General features: G+C 36.8%; 2 protein-coding genes and 1 non-coding gene across 5 annotated transcripts; 2 read left to right on the forward strand and 1 right to left on the reverse strand.

Moving 5' to 3' along the window:
• Positions 1-9,676: 9,676 nt before the first annotated feature.
• On the reverse strand, positions 9,677-9,761 carry TRNAM-CAU (transfer RNA methionine (anticodon CAU)). The gene is given in 2 exon segments: positions 9,677-9,712; positions 9,724-9,761. It is a non-coding gene; the product is annotated as a tRNA-Met (tRNA).
• Positions 9,762-18,269: 8,508 nt separating this feature from the next.
• Positions 18,270-19,365, forward strand: LOC102670270 (uncharacterized). Its single transcript, XM_006596819.1, has 2 exons — positions 18,270-18,686; positions 19,213-19,365. The coding sequence occupies exons 1-2, from the start codon at positions 18,270-18,272 to the stop codon at positions 19,363-19,365; spliced, it is 570 nt and encodes a 189-aa protein (XP_006596882.1).
• Positions 19,366-20,751: 1,386 nt separating this feature from the next.
• On the forward strand, positions 20,752-26,402 carry LOC100788516 (RNA-binding protein 38). Of its 3 annotated transcripts, none has more exons than XM_026125498.2 (6): positions 20,752-21,566; positions 21,711-21,834; positions 22,023-22,143; positions 24,248-24,284; positions 24,441-24,688; positions 26,030-26,402. In XM_026125498.2, exons 1-6 carry the CDS (start codon positions 21,384-21,386, stop codon positions 26,136-26,138), a joined length of 822 nt encoding a protein of 273 aa, XP_025981283.1. In that variant the 5' UTR covers positions 20,752-21,383; the 3' UTR covers positions 26,139-26,402. The 3 variants fall into 3 exon arrangements, with proteins under 3 accessions (XP_025981283.1, XP_040864943.1, XP_003544797.1); XM_041009009.1 differs by lacking the exon at positions 26,030-26,402 and adding an exon at positions 25,229-26,012 and having other exon boundaries at positions 20,754-21,566; positions 24,441-24,711; XM_003544749.5 differs by having other exon boundaries at positions 20,763-21,566; positions 24,441-24,711.
• The last annotated feature ends 724 nt before the right edge of the window (positions 26,403-27,126 follow it).

Consider the following 27,126-nt stretch of genomic DNA (forward strand, 5'->3'; position numbering starts at 1 on the left):
GGCTGCAGGGCCTGTACTTCCCGACACAACTTAGGGTTCAAGTCGGAGATGAAACAGCCAAGAAGAAAAGGGGGTGTGAGCCCGACAATACAGTTAGCAAGGCATTCAAACTCGGCAAGGTACTCATTAACGGTGCCTCGCTGGTGTATTTTGAAAAGTGCTCTGTGGGGGTCATCGTAGAAAGACGGAGCGAAGCGGGACCCTAGCGCTTGAAGCATTGCTGGCCAGGAGGAGAGGAAGCCGTTTCGGGACATCCATTGATACCAGCTGAGAGTCGGGCCCTCCATATAAAATGAGACCACGATGAGTCTTTCATTCTTTGGAATTCCTTAATAATCAAAGAACTACGTAATTTTAAAAATCCAGCCTATGGGATCTTGTCCATCGAACCTGGGAACTTCCAATTTCATATGGGAACGAGGGTGGGGGGTGTTGGTGGCAATTTGGGGGAAGAGGGATGAACTGTAATGGCCGCAAGTCACTTCAGGATGGAGTTGATCTTGCTATTCAAGGTGGACTGGGTTTGGGAAAGGGAGCCATGGTTCTGTGTGAGATGCGAAACAACATCTTCCAAGCGGTCTATGGTGGCCTATCATGTATTGTGCTTCGGCATCGGAAAGGCAGGTCGGACCACTTTGTTAAGTCTTACTCCTATGCTATGCTAAAATAAAAGAAGCAATGAGATAATGGTCTGCAATTTTTATTCATTCCTAGAAGAATATATATAAACATTCATGGCATAAGCTGCAACTAATCAATGGTCAGCCGTACAAGCTATGAAATAACAGAATTGTAGAAAATATCTTCTAGGTAGTTATAACAAATAGCAAATGGGATGTTATGAAAAGATTCCTCTTGTGATTTGGTGATTTCCTGCTTTTGTCTTTTTCCTCAGACAAAATCCTTAAGGTGTGCTGGCTTGTTGTGTGCCCTCTTGGGCCTCTGCCTTTGGGATGTTCCCTGATTGCTAACAATAAGCACACCTATTCTCCCTATATATATGAATAACATAAACTCACCTCAATTGTTTCATCAATTTTGTTATTGCTCGAACCAAGGGTGCTCTAGACATGCATCCAACTTTGCCTCCTTTAATGCTTTTAACATCAGATTCTGAATCTACATGCAACAAGATATTTTGCATACCTTGATCTCTAGCAATACACAAGCCCTATAAAATTCCCCATAACTCAGCAACAAAGGTTGAAGTGCACCCCACTTTTTTCGCAAATCCTATTTTCCATCTGCCATGATGATCTCGCAGGAGGCCTCCACAAGTAACCAGACCTTGTGATGACTTCAAAGATCCACCTGTATTTAAGCAAAACCAACCACCAGGAGGAGAGTTCCATTTCATATGAATTTCCTCTTTGACATAATTTCTAGAGGGACTAAATTGAAAGTGGGCAGATTTGTATTTCTTCCAATGATGACAGATTTATTCCCAAGGTTTACATGTATAAACAAATGAATCATCATGTTGTTGTATGTTCCTCCAATACCAAAAATAATAGCAAGTTGTGGCCCATAATTCAGGCCAAGGAGAATAGCCTTGAAGACAAACATCACTGTTAAGATTAAATTCTATCCAATCTTGAAATTGCGTACCAACGAAATTTGATACGAATAGTAGAGCAGGGGTGCAAGCAACAAGGCCCAAAAGGCAAAGCATCATGCCCATGCATCTGAAGGACTACGTGAGAAGCTGATCATGAGCCATAAGAATGCAAGTTCGTAGGAAGGCGCTAGAATATTCTAGAAGGAATAAATTGCAGTAGGACTAGTAGGCTTTCTGTTAGGCCGTTAGATTCTGTTGTAACCGCCACTTAGTGGCTATAAATGTTCACACTAGCCTTGATGAATGCAAGAAAGAACTTCCATTCTCTTCCTTGAGCTCTAGTTTCTCTTTCCCTCTTTGTTCTCGGAGGTTGCTTGGGCCTCGAATACCAAGCACTACCATTGGTGCTTTCATTGCTTACGCCATGGCTGAAGCTACTCGTTTGAAAGCAAATGCTGATCGTTGGGAAGAGGCGCTCGCGACTCTCGTCTTCAATGTCTTCCAAGATCGACGAGCTTCTGCATCGTATGACTCAATTGGAAACAACATATACACCGCCGCAAGCACCATCACCAGCTGCTGGTACGACGACCACAAACCCCTACTTACCGTATGAAGCTCGAAGTTTCGCATTTTGATGGCTTGATCTAGAGGGATGGATATTCAAATTCATGCAGCTCTTTGAATATCATTCAACTCTCGATCATGAACGGCTCACCATAACATCTTTTTACATGGAAGGCTCAGCATTAGCTTGGTTACAATGGATGCATCAGAGTGGTCAGCTGTCATCATGGTCCACTTTTTTACACGCCATTCATGCACAATTCTCGTCTTCAACCTATGAAGATCCAACAGGTTTACTTTGTAAGTTAACGCAAAAATCCGCGGTCTCGGTGTACCTTTCGGAATTTGAAGCTCTGGCAAATCGTATCATCGGATTGCCGACACCATTTATGCTTTGTATCAGGACTGAATCCAGCTATTTGGCGGGAGGTGCAAGTTATGCAACCTCATTAGTTGGTTCAGGCGATCTCCTTCACTAGATTACATGAGGAAAAGATGTTGGATGGGCGACGATTTGCTGCTAGGGGATCCACGAATCCGTCGTATGGCCCTCCTTCCCAAGCCTCACCGCCGGTGGTCTCCAAACTAGTTGAGTCCCTCTTATTTCCTTCACCAGTAAAACCCCCTCCAACCACCATTCCTTTCAAACGTCTCTCCCCAACCGAATTAGCGATTTGAAGGGAGAATGGATTATGTTTTAATTGTGATGAAAAGTACTCACAGGGACATAAGTGCACCCCGTCCTTGTTCCTGTTTGTCACAGAAGAGGATGAATGCCTACAGGATTCTGAGCCCATCCCGGCGTCACCAATGTCTCCTACATCTACGCAGGAAACATCTCCTTCTCAGATAAGTCTTCATGCACTTTCAGGTCAAGGAGCCCCTGAAACCTTGCGAGTCACGGGCGTCATCGGAAACCACCGTGTACATATCCTCATTGATGAAGGAAGCACACATAATTTTTTTACAGCAGGAGTTGGTTACAAAATTGAGCTTGCAGCCACAAACAACTTCAACCCTTCGAGTTACAGTAGGGAATGGCGAAGAGCTACAATGTAACTAGGTTTGCCAGGAGGTTTCGGTACACATTCAGGCACACACTTTCTTGGTTGATTTCCATGTTCTTCCAATTTGCGGGGTTGATGTAGTGCTAGGAGTGCAGTGGCTCAAGTCATTGGGACCTGTCTTCACTGACTATGCAACTCTCACTATGAAATTCATTTCTAATGATAAGTTGATTGAACTCAAGGGGGATCGTGATGCAAATATTGATCAAATTTCTCCGTCACAGCTCCGACGCCTTGTAAACACAGGTAACACTAGTACCTACTTCCATATTCAGCTTGACCCACACACACCCGAACCCTTACCTTTGACACACCCGATACCAGCAATCCAAACCTTACTCACCAAATATTCCTCCCTCTTCCAGCCATTATCAAACCTTCCTCCATCACGAGCCACGGACCACGCCATCACCCTTCTTCCTAACTCAACACCAGTAAACGTAAGACCCTACCGTTACCCATACTTTCAAAAACAAGAGATTGAAAGACAAGTGGCCTTGATGCTTCGCAGTGGTCATATACAACACAACTCTAGTCCCTTCTCGTCATCAGTTTTATTAATAAAGAAACGCAATGGGACGTGGAGGTTTTGCATGGACTATAGGGCATTGAATGCTATCATGGTGCATGATCGATTTCCTATCCCTACGGTGGATGAGTTATTAGATGAACTTGGAGGCGCAACCTGGTTTTCCAAGCTCGATCTAATGCAAGGATATCATCAGATCTTGATGAAAGAATCCTATACAAGCAAAACAGCCTTCCGCGCTCACCATGGCCACTATGAGTTTCGAGTAATGCCTTTTGGACTTTGTAACACACCTTCTTCATTTCAGGCAACGATGAACTGCTTGTTCCAGCTGCATCTACACAGATATATCATCGTCTTCTTCAATGATATCTTGATTTACAATCGCTCCTTCAAGGATCACTTGGAACACTTGGAAATTGCATTCCAAGTCTTAAGAGAAGGCGAGTTTACACTTAAATTTTCTAAATGTTCCTTTGCTCAGAAACAAATTGAATACCTGGGTCATGTGGTCTCCGACGAATGGGTTCAACCTTTATCGGACAACGTGCAAGCCATTCAACAATGGCCTCAGCCACGCACGACACGAGCCCTCTGTGGGTTCCTTGGCCTCGCTGGCTTTTATCAAAGATTTATAAGGAGCTACGCTACTTTGGCAGCACCACTCTCATGCCTGTTAACCAAAGAAGAGTTCAACTGGACTCTTGAAGTTGACGTTGCCTTCAAAAACTTGAAGCATGCTATGACACATTCTCCAGTCTTAGCACTTCCTGACTTCACTAAATCCTTCATGGTAGAGACAAACGCCTCGGGTTCGGGTATGGGCGCGGTGGTGTCCTAAGGAAGACACCTAATAGATTTTTTTAGCAAACAGTTTTGCGCTAGGTTACTTAGCTCCTCCACTTATGTTCGTGAACTCACTGCGATTACCACTGCTGTTAAGAAATGGAGGCAATACCTTTTGGGGCACCACTTTATAATCCTGACTGATCATAGAAGCTTGAAAGAATTGATGAGCCAGGCCATTCAAACGCTGGAACAGCACTGATATTTGGCACGATTGTTGGGATTTGATTACTCTATACAATATCGAATAGGCAAAACTAATATGGTTGCAGACGCGTTATCGCGATGTTCAGAATTACCTAGTACCTCATGTTTCATCCTCTCAATGCCTCATTTTGTGTTTCTTGAAGATCTCTATAAGGAGTTGCAGTCGCATAATGACTTCATCACTTTAAGGGAGAAGGTTCATGCGAACCCAGCAGACTACCCTGATCATGTGTTAACGCCCAACTTCGTTTTGCATTGAAGGCGTATTTGGCTACCTTCAGACTGCACTTTCATCAAAGCTTTGCTTACAGAATTTCATCAAACACCAACAGGAGCTCATATAGGTTTTCGAAAAACCTTGAATCGAGTAGCGGAAAACTTCACATGGCAGACTATGAGTAGTGACATTCGTAAGTTTATGGCCCAATGTGTGGATTGTCAATTAGTGAAGTACGAACCTGCCAAACCTTGGGGTTTATTATGTCCGCTACCAGTTCCATCACAGTCATGGGAGGATCTCTCCATGGATTTCATCGTGGGACTTCCAGCATATCGCGATAACACTTGTATCCTTGTGATTGTTGATCATTTTTCCAAAGGGCTACACCTCAGTATGCTTTCTTCCCATCACACAGCACAAAGTGTTGCTCAGCTTTTCATGGAACTCGTAGGCAAACTCCACGGCATGCCCAGGAGTATTATCTTTGATCGGGATCCGTTATTCATTAGCAAATTCTGGCAAGCCTTGTTTCATCTGAGTGTCACTAAACTCAAAATGAGTTTCGCATACCATCCTCAAACAGATGGTCAAACGGAGGTGGCAAATAGGATCATTGAACAATACTTAAGAGCCTTCATTCACTGTAAGCCAAATTCGTGGGGTCATTTCTTGTTATGGGCTGAGTGGTCATATAACACCTCGACCCACTCCTCCATGGGAATGACACCCTTCAAAGTCACGTTTGGCCGCAAACCTCCCACCTTTCCTCAATACATGACGGGCACGACCACGGTGGACACTATTGATGATTTTCTCAGTCAACGAGAGGCCGTATTCACCTTACTCTGCCAAAAGTTGCTCAAGGCTTAAACACATATGAAAGCTATTGCTGATGGGCATCGTCGGGATCACGAGTTTCATGTAGGTGAATGGGTTTTAGTTAAACTAAGACCATATCGTCAGACCACAGCTTCGGGTGCAGTTCAGTCTAAACTTGCGAAGCGTTTCTATGGGCCATTTCAAATCACCGAAAAGATGAGACTTGTGGCTTATAAGTTGGCCTTGCCTGAAAAACACAAAAGTCCACCTAGTGTTCCATTGTTCAAATTTAAAACCCTTTGTAGGTTCACCCACCTCAGACGTAATGGCAGAGCTTCCCCAGTTGGCCGTGGATAATCAACCTGTCCCGACTCCATTAGCTATTTTAGCTCATAAAACCATTGCTTCAGATACTGGACCGAAACATCTCGTGTTGGTTCAATGGAGAGGCCTTCATCCTGACAAAACATCTTGGGAAGAATGGACAACTCTCCAAGCAATGCATCACCTTGAGGACAAGGTGTTATTTGAAGCCCGCGGGAATGATACGAATAGTAGAGCAGGGGTGCAAGCAGCAAGGCCCAAAAGGCAAAGCATCACACCCATGCATCTGAAGGACTACGTGAGAAGCTGATCATGAGCCATAAGCATGCAAGTTCATAGGAAGGCGCTAGAATATTCTAGAAGGAATAATTGTGCAGTAGGACCAATAGGCTTTCTGTTAGGCCGTTGGATTCTGTTGTAACCGCCACTTAGTGGCTATAAATGTTCACACCAGCCTTGATGAATGCAAGAAAGAACTTCCATTCTCTTCCTTGAGCTCTAGTTTCTCTTTCCCTCTTCGTTCTCGGAGGTTGCTTGGCCCTCGAATACCAAGCACTACCAAAATCACTTTTAAATTCTATAGCAACAAGGTGATTCCAACTCCATAGGGTCTGTGAACAGTCTCTTAAGACATGCATAGAAGTTTCTTGAACTAAGGGACAATGACTGCAGTAAGGAGAACCAATTCCCCATTTTGCAAGCCTACTTTTTGTTTTCAATCTTCCATGAGCTACTTGCCATATGAATACTCGAATTCTCTAAGGCACGACTAGTTTCCAAATTCTTTTCCACATACCTGTAGTTTCTAAATTATGAAAATCATTTATATGTTTATAAGCACTAGCACCGAAAATTGGCCCAATTTGTTGCCTGGCCATAATCTTCGATCATTACCAGCCTCTAGATTAGGAGGAAGAATAGTCACAATTCTTTGAACAATATTATGAGGGAAAAGAGACTCTAACATGTTTCTATTCCACTCACCTTGGTCATCCACCAAATCCTTGATACACATATTTAGCATATGAGGAGGAATTTTGAGTTAACATCAATCAATTTCATACTAGAATCGATCCATCTGTCATGCCAAGCATTAATTGAAGTACCATCCCCAACTGACCACACTTCTGATTCCAAAAGCTTAGGCCAAATACTAGCCATAGTTTTCCATATGTAGGAATCTGATATCTTTACTTGCAACACATGTTGGTTGAAGTTCCCACCTCTACCATATTTCCCTTAAATAACTTCCCCCCATAATCCGTAATCACACGACTTAAGAGCCCATCTCATTTTCATCAAACAAGCTGTATTCATGGTAGTTACGTTACACATAGCCATACCTCCATTATTTTTTGGAAGCATCATACTTTTCCATCCTACTACATGCAATTTCCTTGTAGTACCTTGATCAACCCATATAAAGGCTCTTTGAACTTTTTGAATATACTCCAAGATAATCTTTGGCATATAGGTAGTCATCATTGGATATATGGGCAGGGTCTCAAAAACTGACTTAGCTTAAGTTATGCGACTTGCCAAAGACAACTGTTGAGAGGCCCAACCCGAGTCTTTGATAGACCTTTTCTACCAAATACTGGAAATCCTTACATTTGGGTGTTTTGCCTAGCAAAGGAACTCCAAGATAACGACCCAAGACATTTACTTCCTTAAAACAAGATAATTGGACCAACTTACGTCTAGTATCTTGATCAACACACTTTGAAAAGTAAATATTGGATTTTTCCACCCTAACCAATTGTCCTGACATATCACAGAAAGTCGTCAAACCATGTTGAATACATTTAATTTGACTTATTGATGCTTTTCCAAAAAGTAAAAGATCATCCACAAACATTAAGTGTGAAATGAATGGTCCATTTCGACCAGCTCTCATAGGCTTCCATTGACCTGCATGAAGAGCTTAAAGGATTAGATGAGATGACTTATCCATACACGTCACAAAAATATACGGAGACATGGGATCTCCTTGTCTCAAGCCACATTGAGGTAAGAAAGGGGCAACCCTATGACCATTCCACAATAGATTAGATTGGACTGAATTAATACAATGCATAATGATTGAAATTAGCTGTTGGGGAAGGCCCACTTCTTGAAGAACATTAGAAATAAAATTCTATCTCATCCTATCATAAGCTTTTGCTAGATTCACCTTCATGACAAAAAACCTGGCTTTCTCTTAATGTTGCGCATACTATGAAGCATTTCTTGAGCCACAATGATATTTCCATGAATACTCCTAGTTGGAACAAATCCAGTTTGATAAGGAGAAATAATAGTAGGCATCAAAGGTTTCAGTCTATTCACTATGAACCTTGTTAGTATTTTATAACTAACATTACAGAGAGAAATAAACCGAAATTTATTCACAAATTCTGGTTTTTTAGTTTTGGGGATCAAGCATACATCAGTCTCATCCTTAAATTAATTTTGTTACCAAGTTCACTCAGTGTGTTGATATGATCTCCTTTGTCTAGTATTGATATAATCTTCGATCTCCATGGGAATACCTGCAAAAGAACTTCAACAATCAAGTCATTTAAGTATGAAATATTTATGTGTATGAGGATTAATAAAACATACTTTTTCTTCTGTTTGTCGAAGTATATATAGGGCAAGGGAGGAGGTTTCAACTCGGTAACTGCTCCTCATCGGTTTGTGCTGTACTCCTTTAATAAGGATGGTGTGTCTAGGTCTTGCTCGAGTATAGGACATGTGTCCGAGTACCTACCGAGCTTTATGACTTTTAGGATACAAGTTTCAATACTAATTTTAATCTATTAAATAAAGGGGATTTTGTTTCAACAGTTGTTTTGACATGTTGGATTTAGACTGTTTCCCATTTTTTGTGTCAGCAGTTGATGAATTTACTTTGGAATCTCAAATTACATAATTATAAAGACTAAATTCTCTGAACTGAAAGGATGCTTTTATTGATGTTCACTAAAAATCTGGCCTCAAATTTTGGCGTATTTTTCATAATTGTCGAAGAGTAAATGTGAAGATAGAGAGATATATTGCACTTTAGAAGTCAACCCTTCTACCTATAGTCAATTTGAATGAACTATCAACGAAATTTGTTTCTTGCACAACGAACCTTTGATATCATTGACCAGTTGGCAATTGAGGTGTTGGTTACTGTCGTCTTCGTTAATTTATCAATTATTAAGCTCACCATAGGACTTAGTTGCTACTGAATTCTAAATAGTGAGTGTGACCCAAAGAGTGTGCAAATGTAACCGTAGATACTGAAAATTCTTGGGCCATTTGTACATATTAACGACCATTAAAATCATTCACGCTTCTTATAAGCATAACAAGTGACAAGTCGAGAATTTGAATATATGGTAATAATAATGGTATAGGACATACGGACGACTTTTTATAAGTCAGTAAGCACTTTTTTTTACAGTATTATATTATTTTCTTTTGGGTGTGTTATTGAGTAAATGACATTACTCAAATCGATACCGTTAAACTGAATGATTTAAATAAAATAAATTAAAAATGTAACATATTGGGGTGAGAGAGGCTCGAACTCTCGACCTCAGGATAACTCAGAAGCTATGAGACCTACGCGCTAGCCAACTGCGCCACCACCCCATATTATAAGTTTTGGCATAATTAGTATTCATTTTCTAACTAGAGTCTTTATTATTTCCTTATTGTGTTTTCAATTGTATTAGTGGCTAAAATGGACAGCGCATAAAGCACTGGTTTTAGCCCAAGAACAATGTGGCACACCCAGTTTGTAGGCATGCCCATTTTAAAATGTTTTTAGGGGCATCAGAATTCACAACACTGGTTCAGGATCCCAATTTATTCTGGACAAAAAAAATAAAAAAAGAGGAAAGTAAAAATGATCAAACTTGTTGGGTCCTTAAATCAAATCAAAAGCCCGCATCTTGAACAGTTCACTTTATGAACCATCAGCATCCTCTCTGCCAATTGCAACCCCCCGCCCAAAACAAAAAAGTCGAAATTATGTTTAATTTCACAAAAATACAAAAAAAATATGTAATGTTACATTGTCATTCAATTCAATAATAAAACATTTTGTAAACTAGAGTTTTTATAAACGATAATTTTTAATTAATTCACAATATAAAAAGTTCATTAAACTCTGATTACAAATACTCAATTGTGTTTCCTTTTACACTTGCCGACAATACCTTGAAGATGTTATAAACTAGAGTTTATATATATATAAATAGTAGTTAAGATTATGATTACATACACATATATACTAATATTATTTTATTGTAAGTGAATCTCTCATTTAGAAGAATGTATTTATTAAAAGTAGGTTAAATTAATTTACAGTTCTTAAACTATTTTGACAATTCTTAATTACGCCTCTAAAAACTTTTCTTTTAGATTCCTACACTTCACACATCGTACACTCTACATACAATTAATGTTCAGAAAATATGTCTATGTCATCATATAACATTTTTTACCCCAGAAAAAAACTAAAAGCTAAAATTAAAAATTTGGAAACTATTTTCCTTTTAGAAAAAAAAAAGTTTTTGACTGTTTTATTCCTACTAATAATTGCAATATAGCATACATTTTAGTTTTATTTTTAATGTTTAATTTTTTAATAATAATGATGAAAATGCCAAAATATTAGATTATGTTTTGGTAAGAACTTTGAGTAGCTTATAAGCTTTATTGAATAGTTTATAAGCTATTTTGACCAAAATAATTTGGTACACGAGTTTATTATAATAATTTATTTTTTAAAGTTATTTATGGTAAGACATTTCAATTAGTTTAGAATATTTTTTATTAACTTTAAGTTTGTTTTGCTGTTTGATAAATAAGTTTTTTTTTAATAATTTTTAGTATTTTTTTTTAGATGTTAGCTTCTAATTTTTAGTTTTTTATATTTTTTATTTTTATCTTCAATACATTTATTTAATTTTCTTATTATCTTTTTAAATAAATTATGATTTTATTATTTTTATATTATTTTATAATTTTTAACTATTTCAACATATAATTTTATCGAATACTTATAATTTAATAAACTAATTTTTCAACTATCAACTAGCTTTCTGAGTTTAAGTTAGTTTTATCAAACATAGCCTAAGTAACTTATTTTGATAATACTTGAAGTAACTTTTGGAAAATAAGTTAGCTTAAAAGCTATTAGCTTTTTTTTTATTCTCAAATTTATCATACTATTTTATTTGAAATTCTATTTTACCATTTTATTCAATTTTAAAAAAAAATTCCATTTTACTTTTTTGAAAAAAAATTGAGTTTAAACCATATGAGTAAAATAAAAAAAATCCTTATCATTTTCTTATAATACAAAATTTAAAAATTATTATCTTACTTTTTAAGAATATAAGTTATTAGAAATAAATTTAAATGTATAAAATATTAAATAAGTCTTTTTACGTCTTTGTTAGTTAGTCTTATCAAATAATTAAACCATTAGTTTATAAGCCTTTAAACTTTAAGTTAATTTATAAGTTTTAAGTTAGTTTATTAGTTAATTTTATTGATCATACCGGAAATTTTCTCTACTTTCAAGCCATCACTCTTTAAAGTGATTAACTTTCTTCATATGCTCTTTAAAAAAGAAAAAATATTTCTTCATCTACTTTTTTTTTTCTCCAATGCACCATATCACTATGAGAGAATACTTCTTTTCAATATATTTTCAATGCGCCACATGACTTTGTCCACACCAAATATTTCATATCTTAAATTATTTTTTTTATTTTTAAGATATTATTTATTGTTTAAATTTATCTTTTTAATTTATTTTGGCCAAATAAAATATTTGTTTTTTTACAATAAATACATGTCCCTTTACACTTTTTTATTTTTTATTTTACAAAAATTACACTTTATTTCTTAAGACACATTGTTTCATAATTAATTAATTAATGTTATTATCTATATGTTGAATTAATGTATTTTAAATTTTGTCTAAATTTAAAAATACTCTTAGACAAATAGAAAATTTATTCGTTGTTTTCATTATTAACTGAAGAAATTCTCAAAAACAGAAAAAAAAAGTTTAAAATGTATTATCATTTTCATTATTAATCATAATATACATATATATATATATATATATATATATATATATATATATATATATATATATATATTCAAAATCAATCATGTTCACAAAAGTTAATATGAACATGTGACACTAAATTTTGATTCAGAATCAATCTTAGTAACAATAAATTGTTAATTTGAATAATTTTAAATTTAATCTCTTTAAATAAGATTTCATATTTAAATTTGTGGATAGAAAAAATATAATTGAGAGAAAATCTTACCAATATCATGAAAAAAAAAATCAATTTCTATTCGATTATGAAAAAAACATTGAGCTTGTCATAGAATGATAATTGCATTAACTATAAATACATCATCATACTCGGTGAGGAACAACTGTATATAAGTAAATCTGGAAGTATATGACATCTTTTTTTCTTGCCCTTTTCCTTTTTGGGCTAGAAAAGTTGTACATGACATCTTGGGGACTAGCTAGGACTTAACCAGCCTCACTTCACGAGAGGACCATTGAGATTGTAAGTTGGTAACATGGATGATGCCTCAATAATTCAAGCTTTCATTTATTTCCTTTTACTTTTGGTCTGCCAATTAAAAGAACAATGAAAATTGTTTACAAAGGGTTTATAATTTCCAATAACTGTTTTGAAATGGTTTTACAATTGCCAAGAATAACTTCCACACATCTTCATATATATTATTTGATGACCAAAGACATAAAAAGAGGGTCGATTTTCACAGTCTAATTTCCCACAGTTCCTGCTAATTTTTGGTTTTTTTTATAGGTAAATGAGATTGAGACACATCAAATATATCTGGATCCCCTGCTATTCATTTAAATTGCATTGTGATGTTGATGTTGCAGCACTATACTATACAAGTCACTGTGCATTAAGGGACAAGCATGGGACTGTGTGAGGTTGAATTGAGTTGTGCAACCAAATAATAACTTTGCAATAATTAAAAACCCTCTCTCTACATTTTTTAGTTTTACAGTTGCAATCATGGAAATGAGAACCTCAATTGCTAGGAGCACTACTAACTTCCCAGCCTCACGAATGCTACTAATCGGAATCTGTGTCCTCTATCTAGCTGAATTCTCTCACAGCAAAATTTGTCATTAGGTATAATCAATTCTTAGAAATTATTACGGAAGCTTCTATCTTTAGGTGATTAGATTGCGAGAGGTCTTTATCTAAATTTGTGACAAAAAGGTAACGATGTTAAGTGTTTGAATCTATTTAGAGCCAAAATGACAACGAAAGGGGAGAAATAGAATAAATATATATTTATATTTATAATAATTATTATGTCTGAAGTAGTCCAGTTGACAATTGTGGATGACTGAAGTTGAACATTGTGGTAGTTATAAATTCCTGTTCCTGGCATTCACTATGTGAGTCAATGGTGGCCAAAAGAAGAAATTAAACCATCATGTGTGAGTGAAGAAATGAAATGAGACCCCCAAAGGGGAAGTGTATAAGGAAGAATAGAATTAAGAGGATATATATATATATATATGAATGCATGGTTTATATGCTAAGATAAAACAATATATATGGGAAACAAACAAGTGATGATGGAAGGGGTTAAATGAAGAAGATTGATTGGTGGGTATTGGTTGATGAATTAGGCCAGGTTGGGGGTGGGGGGTCATGGTTTATAAATAATAATGTGTGAAAGGGTTCGTTCCAAAAGCCCTTGAGTATAAAAGAGAGTAGATGGAAATCCAGCTCATAATAGTTCTTCAGCACTGATAGGACCCCACGTGGAGAGGACTGCCAGTTCACAGACTAGTTTGTTTTGCAGGGTTTTTTTAACATAAAAACCACAGGGTCCTTGTAGCTGTCTCCTCGTCCCTAACGCTGGCAACAAGCTAGATAATGACTCTTTCTGCCTCTTTCTTTCTCTACGGGGTGGTGTGCTCATGCTTCCCTTGGCTCTCACCAGCAAAAACTATGCATGATCATTTTGGCTGATTCTTGATTCGAGTGGAATTATGTTTTATTTCTTAATAAGATCTTAAAATTCAAATATTATAAATGAATAAAATTTATATAAGATAAGATATTCTATTAAAAATAATATATTTAGGTTTTCCAATAAAATTAGTCATTATTATCTTTGACAAAAACTAATGATTTGAGAGAAATAACTTATTAAAGATGACTAGAATACTAAATAGTCAAATTTTCTGAGAAATGTTAATCGATATTGATAAAATTAATGAATACTTCACACTTAATTAACTAAAAAAATTAAATGAATTAAAATACTTTTTATGGAGAATTAAAGACTAATATCTCAAATATTAATATTTATTTAAAGAATTAATCTTTTTAGTTTTTTTTCTTACACATGGACTTAGATTAAAACCCTATTCATATATTTAAGAAAAAAAGAAATTAGTTATCAATCATATTATACCATTGATACTGTATATGATCATTAATGCCAAGCTCTACAATAATAGGGGAGTGCTAAACATGTATGATCCAACTAATACTTTGAGGGGAGGATTAAATAAAATAAGATAAAACAAAATCATGAATTGAATAAACTTGTTAATTGGGTGTCAGGGAGAGGTGTGACTTTGTGCTGTGGCGTGTGGACAAGAAAATGGTCTACCATTAGTAATAAAATAAGAGGGTTATTAACTTGATATTAACAGCTGCTAATGATGCGATTGATGAGGGAATGATACGGCGGTGATGGATCTATATAATAGCTCGTAACAGTCTTGAATTTTGTTTTCATCGTAGCCGCATAATGGCTTCCTATCCAGCAATAATCAACAATTCCATGTCTCAACCAAAAATTAAATAAATAGATAAATTAATAAATAAAGACCAAAAGTATATCCTTTCTTTCAAACCTATCTGTAACTGTTCCCATTCATTTTGGTTGATTTGCTGTGTAATTGCCTGTGATTAGCGGATTTGGGGTCATGTAGGGATGTACTTTGGTCCCAACATAAAAAAAGGTGTAACCATGATTGGCCCAGTTAATTACCCGAGCATATGATCAAATATTAATTAACCTACAAAAGGCAGGTCAAATTTAAAAAATATATTATTGTTGTTTCTTTGTACCTCATATCATATGCGCATAACTTTCGCTGTCACAAAACCTTGGAAAAAGGAAGAGGACTGAGTAAAAATTTCATCTGCCTCATTCCATGTCTGTAAACCAAAGCTGCCAACTACAGCACGCACCCTTTCTTATTATATACATCACACAACTTCTTTTCAGGTAAAAGGAACAATCTGATCATGATCAAGAGGGTTCATATCTTTTGTAATGGGAAAATTAATATTTTTACAAATATATATATCCTTATGTTTTTTTAGAGATAATTTTATTCAAAATATTACTGAATATTAAATATAAATATTTTTCTTAATAGAAATTCAAATCTTAGTTTGTGATGTTATTGTTAGGAGTTATCCTTTGTACCCTTTTGTTTCTTAGGATGAATAAACATTTTTTTTCACAATTGTTGATAGCAACAACATCACTCGAGCTAGTAGGCCCAAAAGATCCACCAACATACTCGCTCACCTCAACAATTATGTGTAAAAGGGATGAGGATATAATTGTTAATTCCGTTGGAGAAGATTCATCACTACTCTGTTGAGGGAGATTCCCCATTACCTTGATCTCGCCATCCTTTTACGACGATTCTCACGACGCTTTTTCAAACTCCAACAGCACGGGTCTGTGAATGATTATCTCACGGAGTTTGAGTGGCTTGCCAATAGAATTGTGGGCCTCACAACACCATTTCTCCTCAACTGCTTCATTTTTGGACTAAACCCCGAGTTGCACCACAAAGTCTAGGCCCCACAACCCATGTCCCTTCTGTAGGCCGTAGCCTTGGCCAAATTACAAGAAGACAAACTTTCTGACCGTCGTCGTGGTGCTCGATTTCATTCCCCTCCCATAGCCTTGCCCACCATTGCAACTCCTACTTCCCGATTTCCTCTTAAGCTCCTCTCACCTTAAGAATTGGCGATTTATAGGGATCGTGAACTTTGCTGCCATTGTGATGACAAGTGGGTCCAAGGCCATCGTTGTAAACCACGCCTCCATCTATTTATCGTAGATGAAGATGACGAGGTCTAGCCTCTGTCCCCATGTCAATGTTTTTTAGCCTCTGACAAAATTGTCCCTTTTTGGATTCCACTGCTTGCATCACACCTCAACTCAGCCTCAACTTGCTAGCCAGGATGCCCACACCAAAAACCTCTCGTGTCTACGGTGGCATTCACCTCCACAATGTCATGATCCTCGTGGATGGTGGGAGCACCCACAACTTCATCCAATCCTGTGTAGCAAAGTATTTGAACCTCCCTTCCTCCCCGACGTCGTTGTTGCAGGTCGTGGAGAGAAACAAAACCACCATGGAGTGTGACACCTCTTGCTCTCAGGTTTCCATCGTTTCACCCCCTTAAACTATTTGCCCTACCCCTCAGCGACGCGGATTTGGTACTAGGGGTCCAATGGCTTAAGGAGTTGGGCCTATTGCCATGGTTTATAATACCCTCACCATATCCTTTCACATTCAGGCCACCCTATTACCCTTCACGCTGATGTCTCATTACAATCCATTCCCGCTTCAACCCAACAAGTTAAACCCATCTTCCATATGCAAAGTGTATCAACCTTGTTCTAGTTGTCTTTCACCCGTGAATCGGGCAATCTTCCATTTTTTCTACACACACCACTTTTGACCACCCTGCACCACCATCCTTTACTAATTTGCTTACCCGTTTAGCATACATTTTCCTCGAGCCAACCCATTTCCCCCTTCATTGTAACATCACTCACCATATCCACCTTCTTCCCAATTCCAGCCTATTCAATGTTCACCCTTACCGTTACCCCTATTGTCAAAAAACCGAATTGGAAAAACATGTCGCTACAATGCTGGACGCGAGCTTGATTCAGTTAAGCCAGAGCTGATTTTCTTCTCTAGTGCTATAAGTCAAGCAAAAGGATTGTAGTTGGCGCCGCTGTATTGATTATCGTGCTTTGAATTCAATCATGGTGAAGGACAGGTTTCCCATGCCCACCATTGATGAGTTACTTAACAAATTAGGCCGCGCATCGTGGTTCTTGAAACTTGACCTCCGCCAGGGATTTCATCAAATCCGTATGGCTAAGGAAGACATCCCCAAGACCACCTTTCAAACTCACCAAGGCCATTACAAGATGAAGGTAATGTCATTTGGCCTTTGCAACGCATCCTTTACATTTCAAGTAACTATGAATGAGCTGTTGAAATCGTTCCTTCACAAATTTGTCGTTGTATTTTTTTATGACATTTTGGTCTATAGCCCTTGCTTATCCTCCCACATGTGCCATCTGGAAGCAATGGTCATCACCCTTTCTTAGGGTGAATTTTACTTACATCACTCAAAGTGTCTATTTGCCAGGAACCAGTTCCATTACCTTGGCCACATCGTTTCAGATCAAGGTGTTGCTCTTGACCCTGATAAGATTCAAGCTATGCTTGATTGGCCGCACCCTTCCTCTCCCACAGAACTGCGCAGATTTCTGGGTTTAACCGGCTTTTATCACAAATTTGTCAGGGGATATGCGTCCATTGCTGGCCTGTTGACTACTTTGCTTCGCAAGGATCAATTTCTTTGGAACTCAGATGTTGAGTTAGCATTTACACAACTCAAGCAACTCATGAACGAGGCACCAGTGCTTGCTACCCCGGACTTTGCTATTCCGTTTGTTCTGGAAACCGACACCTTTGGTTCTGCCATAAGAGTTGTCCTTATTCAGAGCTCACACCTAATCGCTTTCTATAGCAAGTTGTTTTGCCCCTGCCTCTAATGGGCTTCCATACATGTCTATGAATTACACGCCATAACATCTCCAGTTCACAAATGGCGCCATTACTTGCTTGGCCACCCCTTCACCATACTCACTAATCACAAGAGTTTAAAGGAAATCATGTCGCAGGTTATCCAAAATCTTGAATAGAAAATTTATTTATACAAGTTTCTTGGTTATGACTACACCACCCAATACAAGTTAGGCATTAGTAATGTTATGGTAGATGCCTTGTCCCGTGTTGTCCCACTATTGGATGGTCAACTCTTCATTCTGTCGATGCTCAATTTCGACTTCTTGGAGCAGTTACACAAATCACTTCATTCTTCTGCTATTTATTTGGATTTGTTGCAGAATATTCAACAACACCTTGCGCAATATTCAGGTTTCAAGGTAAACCGCAAGCTTGTCTTTTTTCAGGAAAGGATATGGATTCCTTCAGATAGTCCATTCATTTCAAATCTCCTGGCCGAGTTTCACACCACCCCCCCTGAGCAGTCACATGGGGTTTCCAAAACCCTTCATAGGCTTCAAACCAACTTCTTCTGGCCACATATGCGTTGTGACGTTTGCCGCTACGTGTCTCAAATTTTCATCTGTCAACAGACAAAGTATCAGACCAGGAAGCCAACAAAGGTTGCTTCAACCCCTGCCCATTCCAACTTCTCCATGGAAGGACCTTTCTTTAGATTTTATTACCGGGTCATCGCAATCACACAAGCACACTGTTATTTTGGTGATTGCTGATCGTTTTTCCAAGGGCATTCACTTGGGAGTCCTTCCTTCCAATATACTGCCCACACTATCGCTTTACTTTTTTTGAATTTGGTTTGCAAGCTCCACGACTTTCCACGAAGCTTGGTGTCTGACACGGACCCCTTGTTCATTAGCAAATTCTAGCATGAATTATTTTGCCTGAGTGGCACCAAGTTATGGATGAGTACCTCTTATCACCTAGAAACTGACGAGTAGATTGAGGTTCTCAATTGAACCTTGGAACAATATCTTCGTTCCTTCATCCATGACAGGCCAACCCTCTGGTTCAAGTTCCTAGCTTTGGTAGAATGGTCGTATAATACTTCGGTCCATTTTCGGCACTAGTGTATCACCATTTGAAGTGATTTATTGCAAACCTCCCCCGTCAATTTCTACTTACTTGCAGGGCTTTTCCCCAATAGAAGTTGTTGATTCGTTAATGGCTGCCCACACTACTATTCACTTTACTCTAGAACGTCTTCTCCTTAAGGCTCAAACAACTATGAAGCATTCTGTTGATGCTCATGATCGTGATGTTTCCTATAATGCTGGTGACTAGGTGTATATCTGTCTCCATCCATACCACCAAACATCTCTTCTCCAACATATACCAAACTATCCAAACGTTATTTTGGACCCTTTCGGATCACAGAACACATTAGTTCAGTGGCCTATCACCTCTAATTATCAAAATCTTCCAAAATCCATCCTGTTTTTCATGTTTCTTTATTGAAATTGCACCAAGGAACACCATCAGATTCTCCTGGACCCTTGCCCCCCCTTTCCTCAGACAACAATCTAGTGGTTGAACCCATTACTATCCTGGATTGGAAATGAGACTCCACTACATCACCTTTCTCCAAACTGATGCTTGTTTAGTGGCTAGGCTTGGCCCCTAAAGACTCAGGAAAATTGGAATGATCTGCAAAAAACCTATAACCTTGAGAACAAGGTTATTCTTCTGGCTGGGGGTGTTGATAGCAACAACACCACTCAAGCTAGCAGGCCCAAAAAATCCATCAACAGACTAGCTCACCTCAATGATTATGTGTAAAAGGGATGAGGATAGAATTGCTAATTCCGTTGAAGAAGATTCCTCACTATTCTGTTGAGGAAGATTCCCCACTACCTTGACCACAATTTTGTTATAACCACCTAGAAACATATTACAAAATCTGTTATTATAATTCTCTAAATCGAATTATCCTTTGTAATTCACTATACATACCACAAGAATGAATAAAATAAGGCATATAAGTTTATCAAATAATTTTTAGTTCCTTTTAGCATATTAGTGTCCTAGCAATTATCCTCTTGTTTTATTTTAAACAATACGGATTGAAATACTATAAGACATTAATATGTGTTGGTATAAGTGGTTAAGGATTAAGAAAAAACTTTCATCTTTTCCATGGATGTGAGTTCAAATCTCCTTGGTACCACTTTCGCTACTTGGTGGGCAACCTTCTTAAGGAAGATCCTTTTATGCCCAAGGACTAGTTGAGTGGTTACAACTGGGTGAAACCGGTTGCAGTTCAGTTCGGCTTGTGCAATAATCTTCTAGGTGGACTTTTATTGGCAGCCCACCATGTCATTGGTGCCATGCATACTCAATAATATTGGAAGTGTTTTTTCATTTTACCATTTTAATCATAAAAAAAACTTTTAGTCACTACTACATATAAATATTTCTCTTAATTGAAACTCAAACCTTAATTTGTGATATTATTGTTATGACTTGTCCTTCCTACCCTTTTGTTTCTTAGCATGGATAATCATTTTTTTTTCTCAAAGAAGAGAATAATATGCTTGTTTAAAAATGAGCATAGGCTAGGCTGGGGTGTAATGTGTTAGGGAATGAGAAATGGGGTTGAGAAGAAGGAAAAGTACAAGGAAATAAGACTAGTTTAAGTCAAAACGGAAAATTGATTGGATGGTGGGAGAGTATATTAATGCAGAGACAGAGGGGAAACACTTCAAGTGAGATAGTAACGCAGCTGTCACTTGTGTGATATACTACAACTACAAAGCCCACAACCCTCCTCTTCTCTCTTTGGCCAGCAAATTAGAGTTTGCAGCTGTAAGATTTCTTTCTCTCTCCTCCACCACCACCACCCTTTTTCTCACTCCCTTTTCCTTTTCTCTTAAAATACTTTAAAAATTAACAACTCCTTTTATTTTCCTTTCTACATTTTTTTAATTAACCAACTTCTCTGTCACAAACAACCATCAAATAATAACGATACCACACACCATCATAAACCATCCACCACCCTTTTCCCCTTAGCCCCTCTTCTCAAATTCAATGATTCTTCTGTGGTGAATGGTGGAGGAGCACAACTACAACTACAAGGCACAAGAAGAAGAAGAAGAAGAAGAAGAAGAAGGGGGTGTTGTTGAATGGTGGAGCACAACTACAACTACAAGACACAAGAAGAAGAAAATGGCAGAGACAAGTTAATTATAATTAGAGATCAGAAGAAGAAACAAGGACACACACAGACACACCCTTTTGAGCTTAACTAGCTTTTTTCATGCATGAACAAGGGCACCCTTTATTTCTTCCTTTGAGACACTATGGCTTACCCGCATTACCGATCACAGTTCGGAGACACAACGTTCACTAAGGTCTTCGTTGGAGGCCTAGCTTGGGAGACTCCAACCGAAGAAATGCGCAAATATTTTGAGCAGTTTGGCGACATTCTTGAAGCTGTCATTATCACTGATAAGAGCACAGGAAAATCTAAAGGCTACGGATTCGTATGTTTCTCTCTCTCTCTCTCTCTCTCACCCACACACACACTTTGCCTTTGATTCTTTTTTCACCTCAACGTGTGTTGTGTTGTTTGATTTGATCCTCATTACACAAAAACGTGTCCTATATATAAACACAATAAACAACAGGTAACATTCCGTGATCCAGAATCAGCTAGAAGGGCATGTGCTGATCCAAACCCAGTTATAGATGGAAGAAGAGCAAATTGTAACATTGCTTCTCTAGGAAGACCTAGACCATCACCACCTAGAGGTTAATTAATTTCACTTTCTTTTATTTTATTTGCATTTTGTATCTTACAATGTTATGAACAAACATAATCATTACCATCGCATCATAAATTATTATATTTAGGATATGTGTATATAATAAGTGTAACATAATGTTTTGTTAATTCCTTTATCAAATTTGAGGTTGTGTCTTGTGGGGTCGTAATGCAGGAAGAGGTACATTCCAAGGAGGAGCACCAGTGACGGCAGCAGCGTCTTACGGTGGAGTGCCGGCGGCTGGGCCGCCGGCACTGGCGCCGCCGCCACCGCCGCTAGTGTACCCGCCATATGGGTAAGTGACTTAGCTTTGTTCATTTACTGTGGGCATTTATTATTACCCATGTCTGTCACTCACAGTCAAAGGGGAACTGGTCCATGGCATTAATTGAGAACTGCATATAGACGCACACATTGCTGTCTACATATGTCGCTTGACTGCTCCCCCCTCCAATTACAGTAGGTCTTGGTGACAGCGTGAAAGTCCTCACGTATCATATCACCATTAAAAGTACACACAAGGCCAAATTTTCAACAGCCATCATGTGCATTTCCTTCCCCCTATAGTTTGCTTCATCTTGTTTTTTAACTACTACCCCCCCATAAAGCTTAATCAATTGCATTTCCTCCATTCTTATGAGTTGTTGATCAACCACTGCATTGCATATTTATACATGAACGTGTAAATACAATAAAAACAAAAATATTTATTACATTGAAAAAGGTGATCAAAAGAAAAACTTCTGACCATTATACAGAGTCAAGGTTATAATAGATTAATTATCGATAAAATCAAAATATATTTCACATTAGATGGTTAAAAAAGTCAAATAGTATTGTTTAATGAATGTGGTAATTTGAACTTTTCTTTTTATGTTGAAACCTCAAAGAACAAAATAAAACTAACTTTACATAGGGAAAAAAAAGAGATGGAGATAGATTAGGTTTCTCTGTTTTATTTTTGTGCGGTAAGGAGAAGGAGTGAGGGAAATTGTTGAGTTATTAATGTCATAAGTTAAAGAGGCCTAAGAAGATAGGGTACCCTTAGATTTTACCTATCGATGAGAAACATTACCTTTGTAACTTATGTAATTGATGTATACAACTATGGTAATAGTAGAAATGCTGGTGACAATAGGTAAAGATCAATGAATATTTAATCCGTGGATGTAAATTTTTTTATGTGTCATATATTAGTGGTCCTGCGTTAATAAATTTGTTTTATAATCTTGTACATAATAAAATCCCTCATCTCTCGGTACTTTTGCATGTCCTGTACCATCAAGTCATTTTCTCACCAGCAATGTTATTGTTGCCTTATGAGTTGTATTAGTTGGTAAATTGAAACGTACTCTCAGAATATGATGAACGTATAAAAAAGAACAGAGTGGAAATTACTCTTATATATTTTTTTTTCAAAATAGGCTTATTTTCTGTAGAAGGCATAATATAAATTTTAGTTTTGTATACAATGGAACCGCAGAAAGCTAATACAAAGAAGTGTAGAAGATAAACGGTGTTACTTTATTTGTTTCTATTTACAACTTTTATCGTTATATATAAACTCTCAGGTGTTTCAACCTTTTTTCTTCTATCGTAAAAAACTTACCATTTTTTTTAAAGTTAATTACGTTTATTTGAATGGGATTTATCAACATTAGCCGAATCTTTTCTCTGCTAAGTTTATACAATATTGTAGGATATTAAATTTTACTATAGAGAGATATTTTGTCTCTTTACCGTAAAGCTAAAGATATTATTGCAAAATAATAAAATATTAAGATTTTGAACTGGTCATTCAACTTGTTGAATCGCCTAGAAACTTCTACCAATTATCACAGTTGATAATTCTTTATACGTTCTATCAGAAATTTCCTTCCTTAAACTCCACTCTGTCAGTTGCAACCGGACTGCATAGTTGATACTTTTATGTGCATGCAAAATTTCATATCATTGGATGCCACCTTGACCATTCTTTATATACATCGCTTTATTCCTTCCTTTTTCTGCTTGATGGGGGCAACAACATGTTCATAATGCCCGAGCCACAAAAAAGGACCCCTATCACTGAATCACTCATAACTAATTCAATCTTAAGGACCATGCATTGCACACCATACCATACCACAAAGCAAGCACTAACTCTCATTACACACTGATCAATTTGGGGGTCCCACATGACAACTAAAGCTAGTGATATTAATGTTCTTTTTCCTCACATATTTAATTTATTACCGAGAAAAAAAACCCTACATATATTAAGTTCAGTGCCAATCCACAACAATAGGAGTCTTCCATTTTGAGCCATTTCTTCTCAAAGAAACAAATGCACCAAAGCATTAATGTATTTTCCTTCCATATTTGCTTAGTGATTAAATTGCTTTTAACTCTCTTTGCAGCTACCCTACCTACACCCCTGATTATGGGTACCACCAAGTAAGCATCTTTTTTTTTTCTCCCTCCAATCAATCAATTAATTAGAACATGTATTTTTTCTTTTAATGATGTCAGGGCTGGTTACTAATTATAATGGAGAACAGTTGTGTAACATTGGCTTAATGATTGATTGTGCAAATTTTGTGTTGAGCACAGGCCTCATTGTATAACCCACAAATTCAGCAACCACAATACTACCACCAACAACTCTACGGACCATCATCTTCCACCATGGGTTCCCCTTATTACTATGGCTATTCTGTGCAAGCACCAAGGGGCACATTCTCTTCAACCCAACCACATCGCATACCAGCTGGACCCTCCTATCTATACTACCCTACACCCATGGAAAGCTCTTTCTCTGCTTATCGTCCACCACCTCAATTGCAACAACTTCCAATAAGGCAACCCCCTCCTTCCCCTAGTGGTAGTTTTTCTTTTCTCTTCTCTAATAAGCTGATTTAATTCAAATTTAAAAGTTTAGTTGACATATATCATATATGGTCCATGTTAAAGTTTTTGCATGTTACTCCATCCAATCAGAAACTATTCTTAGAATAATTTTTAAGAAAATTATTATAGAAATCAATAAATTTTTTGTATGATTTATAATTAGACGATATGTCTACAAATATTAGTTCAATTAGTTGAATTTAGTTATTGTAATTTTTTTATATTAAAGTTTAACTTTTTTCATTAGTAAAAGAAATTAAACAAAAATGTAAAAAAAAAGTTACATTGTTAATGCATGTTGATTCTAAGTTCAATTACCCTTTCGGTAGTGAATATTCATGATTTTTAATTTGTGTGTGTCACTTAAATATATGCATACACACATGGCCAGGAGAGTGGGGTGAAAGAGGGGTGCACAGAGATTTATGAATTGTGATGCACTTACTGACACACAATATATATTATGATTTGGCTGTAACATGTGGCCATAGGGGTCCACATGGGCAACCCCAGCCCCATGTGAATGAGCTGTCCCGGTTGTGCCATGAACCGTATAATGTATCGGTCAATGTGGAAGAAAGTCATGACAGAGGAAGAGGTCATCATGTAAAGTAACAGTGAATGCATGTGGTTTCAGTAGGAAAAAAATAATATTGTGGTGGTTAAATTGTTTAAAGAACCAGTCAAATGGTCTTGCATACATGCATTGGCCCACAGTGCATGTTTCATACTACCACTGCTGTAAGTTTTTAATGTTAAACAAATGTAGTAACCAAAACAAATTACTTGATTTTTCTTCAGCTATATCAACCTCTAATTGTTTTCGAATTTCTTACCCTGTTTGAGTACAGCTTGTGCTACAAAATCCCATGTATATTCTGTATACATAGGAGAAAGAAAAAGTTTTGGATGATTTTTTTATATAATTAGTCGTAAAATATACATCACAGATGAAAATAGATTACCACTCACATGTACTTTATAAATTTTGTTTGCTATTACCATATGAAAATGAGTTAAAGTTAAATTTGTGTTTTATCAAACAACTAGTGAAAATCAAAACTGTTACTATCTCACTGTATTGTATCAATTTTTGGAATTTTCATTTTCACTTCCTCCCACAAGCAAACACTAATGGAAGGTCCTCTCAATATGATTTGCTTAAATGTCAAACAAATTCATGTATAGAGTAGGATCAATCTGTAGCTTAATGCATAGAGATTAGTTGATTATATTGATATATATTCTTCACAACAATGTGACTATTGTTTATTATGGTTGATTATGATCAGATTCACAGACTCAGCAGCGTGCCTCCTCCGAGACAGCAGGAGGAGTAGTTATAACTTCAGAAAGTTCAAATACCCAAGGGAGGAACTGATAAATATATATACCTGCTAAGTTTCAACTGTATAATCTTCAAATTAAATTTCATCACATTAATTCTTGATCTTTTTCCACATCATATCTTCATTTTTTTGGTCCACATGCTGTAGCTTTTAGGCAATAATGGTTCTTATCAGATTAGTTGTGTTCCCCATAGCTATGGCATTCAAAAGTTGGACTAATCTACTTCATGGAGATTATCTTCATTCTCTTTTCCTTGTCTTCAAGGATTTTCACTTATATCACTTTCACTAATTAATTCTATTTTCTTTTAAGTTATACTTTCTCCCTTTTTAAGAGCTTAACATGCACGTTACATCATCAATATCCCGTGTTTATATCAAGGTCGGCCTAATGTTTATTTATGCATAAAATATTCAGAGATGAGATTTTTTAAAAAGTAATAAAATAATTTATTAAAAGTATTATAGATTTATTTTTTTGATATAGGGCAAGGGTAAAATTTTAGAGATGTGAGATGATACGCGCAATTTGTTATTTTTCTCAGTTCTAGATAGCAAGGTGAAAAGCCGAGTGCTAATGGGACAGATGTGGACATGAATACATTGAAGAAAAATATAATAATGTGGTTGTTTTTTTTAGAAAAATATTTAATCATTCTTAATAAATTAGTGTATGTATCATGTAATGATTAGTTTTTATTTTTAAAATATTATTTGTAAATAAAAATATTTATTTTGAAGGCCTAAAATAATGGTTTAATTACTAGCGTGATGCATGGGTTGGTTTTAACTTTATGTTCTACCAACTGGCATGTAGATGAATTCTAGTGTGGGAGATTTTTGTAAGTCTCCTATCGTGGGAAAGAAATTACAATTACATACACCAATTTTTTTTTAAACTAAAAGTTAATATTTTTTTTTCTTTTTCAATTTACCCTCTTTTTCCAGCTCCCTTGTGATCGTTTCACTTGAAATTTTCCCTTTTCCCTACTTTGAAACCCTAACCCCACCTCTTCATCACAATGACAAAGGAGTGAAAG

The sequence above is a fragment of the Glycine max genome, chromosome 14, assembly GCF_000004515.6.
Source record: "Glycine max cultivar Williams 82 chromosome 14, Glycine_max_v4.0, whole genome shotgun sequence".
Lineage (NCBI taxonomy): Eukaryota > Viridiplantae > Streptophyta > Magnoliopsida > Fabales > Fabaceae > Glycine > Glycine max.

Bases quoted from the DNA above. Each gene is read 5' to 3' on its own strand.
- LOC102670270 (XM_006596819.1), top strand. From the start codon at position 18,270: ATGGTAGATGCCTTGTCCCGTGTTGTCCCACTATTGGATGGTCAACTC. The intron at 18,687-19,212 runs GTTGCTTCAACC...ACTTACTTGCAG, and splicing joins AGACCAGGAAGCCAACAAAG to GGCTTTTCCCCAATAGAAGT.
- LOC100788516 (XM_003544749.5), top strand. From the start codon at position 21,384: ATGGCTTACCCGCATTACCGATCACAGTTCGGAGACACAACGTTCACT. The intron at 21,567-21,710 runs GTATGTTTCTCT...AATAAACAACAG, and splicing joins AATCTAAAGGCTACGGATTC to GTAACATTCCGTGATCCAGA. The intron at 22,144-24,247 runs GTAAGTGACTTA...CTCTCTTTGCAG, and splicing joins CTAGTGTACCCGCCATATGG to CTACCCTACCTACACCCCTG.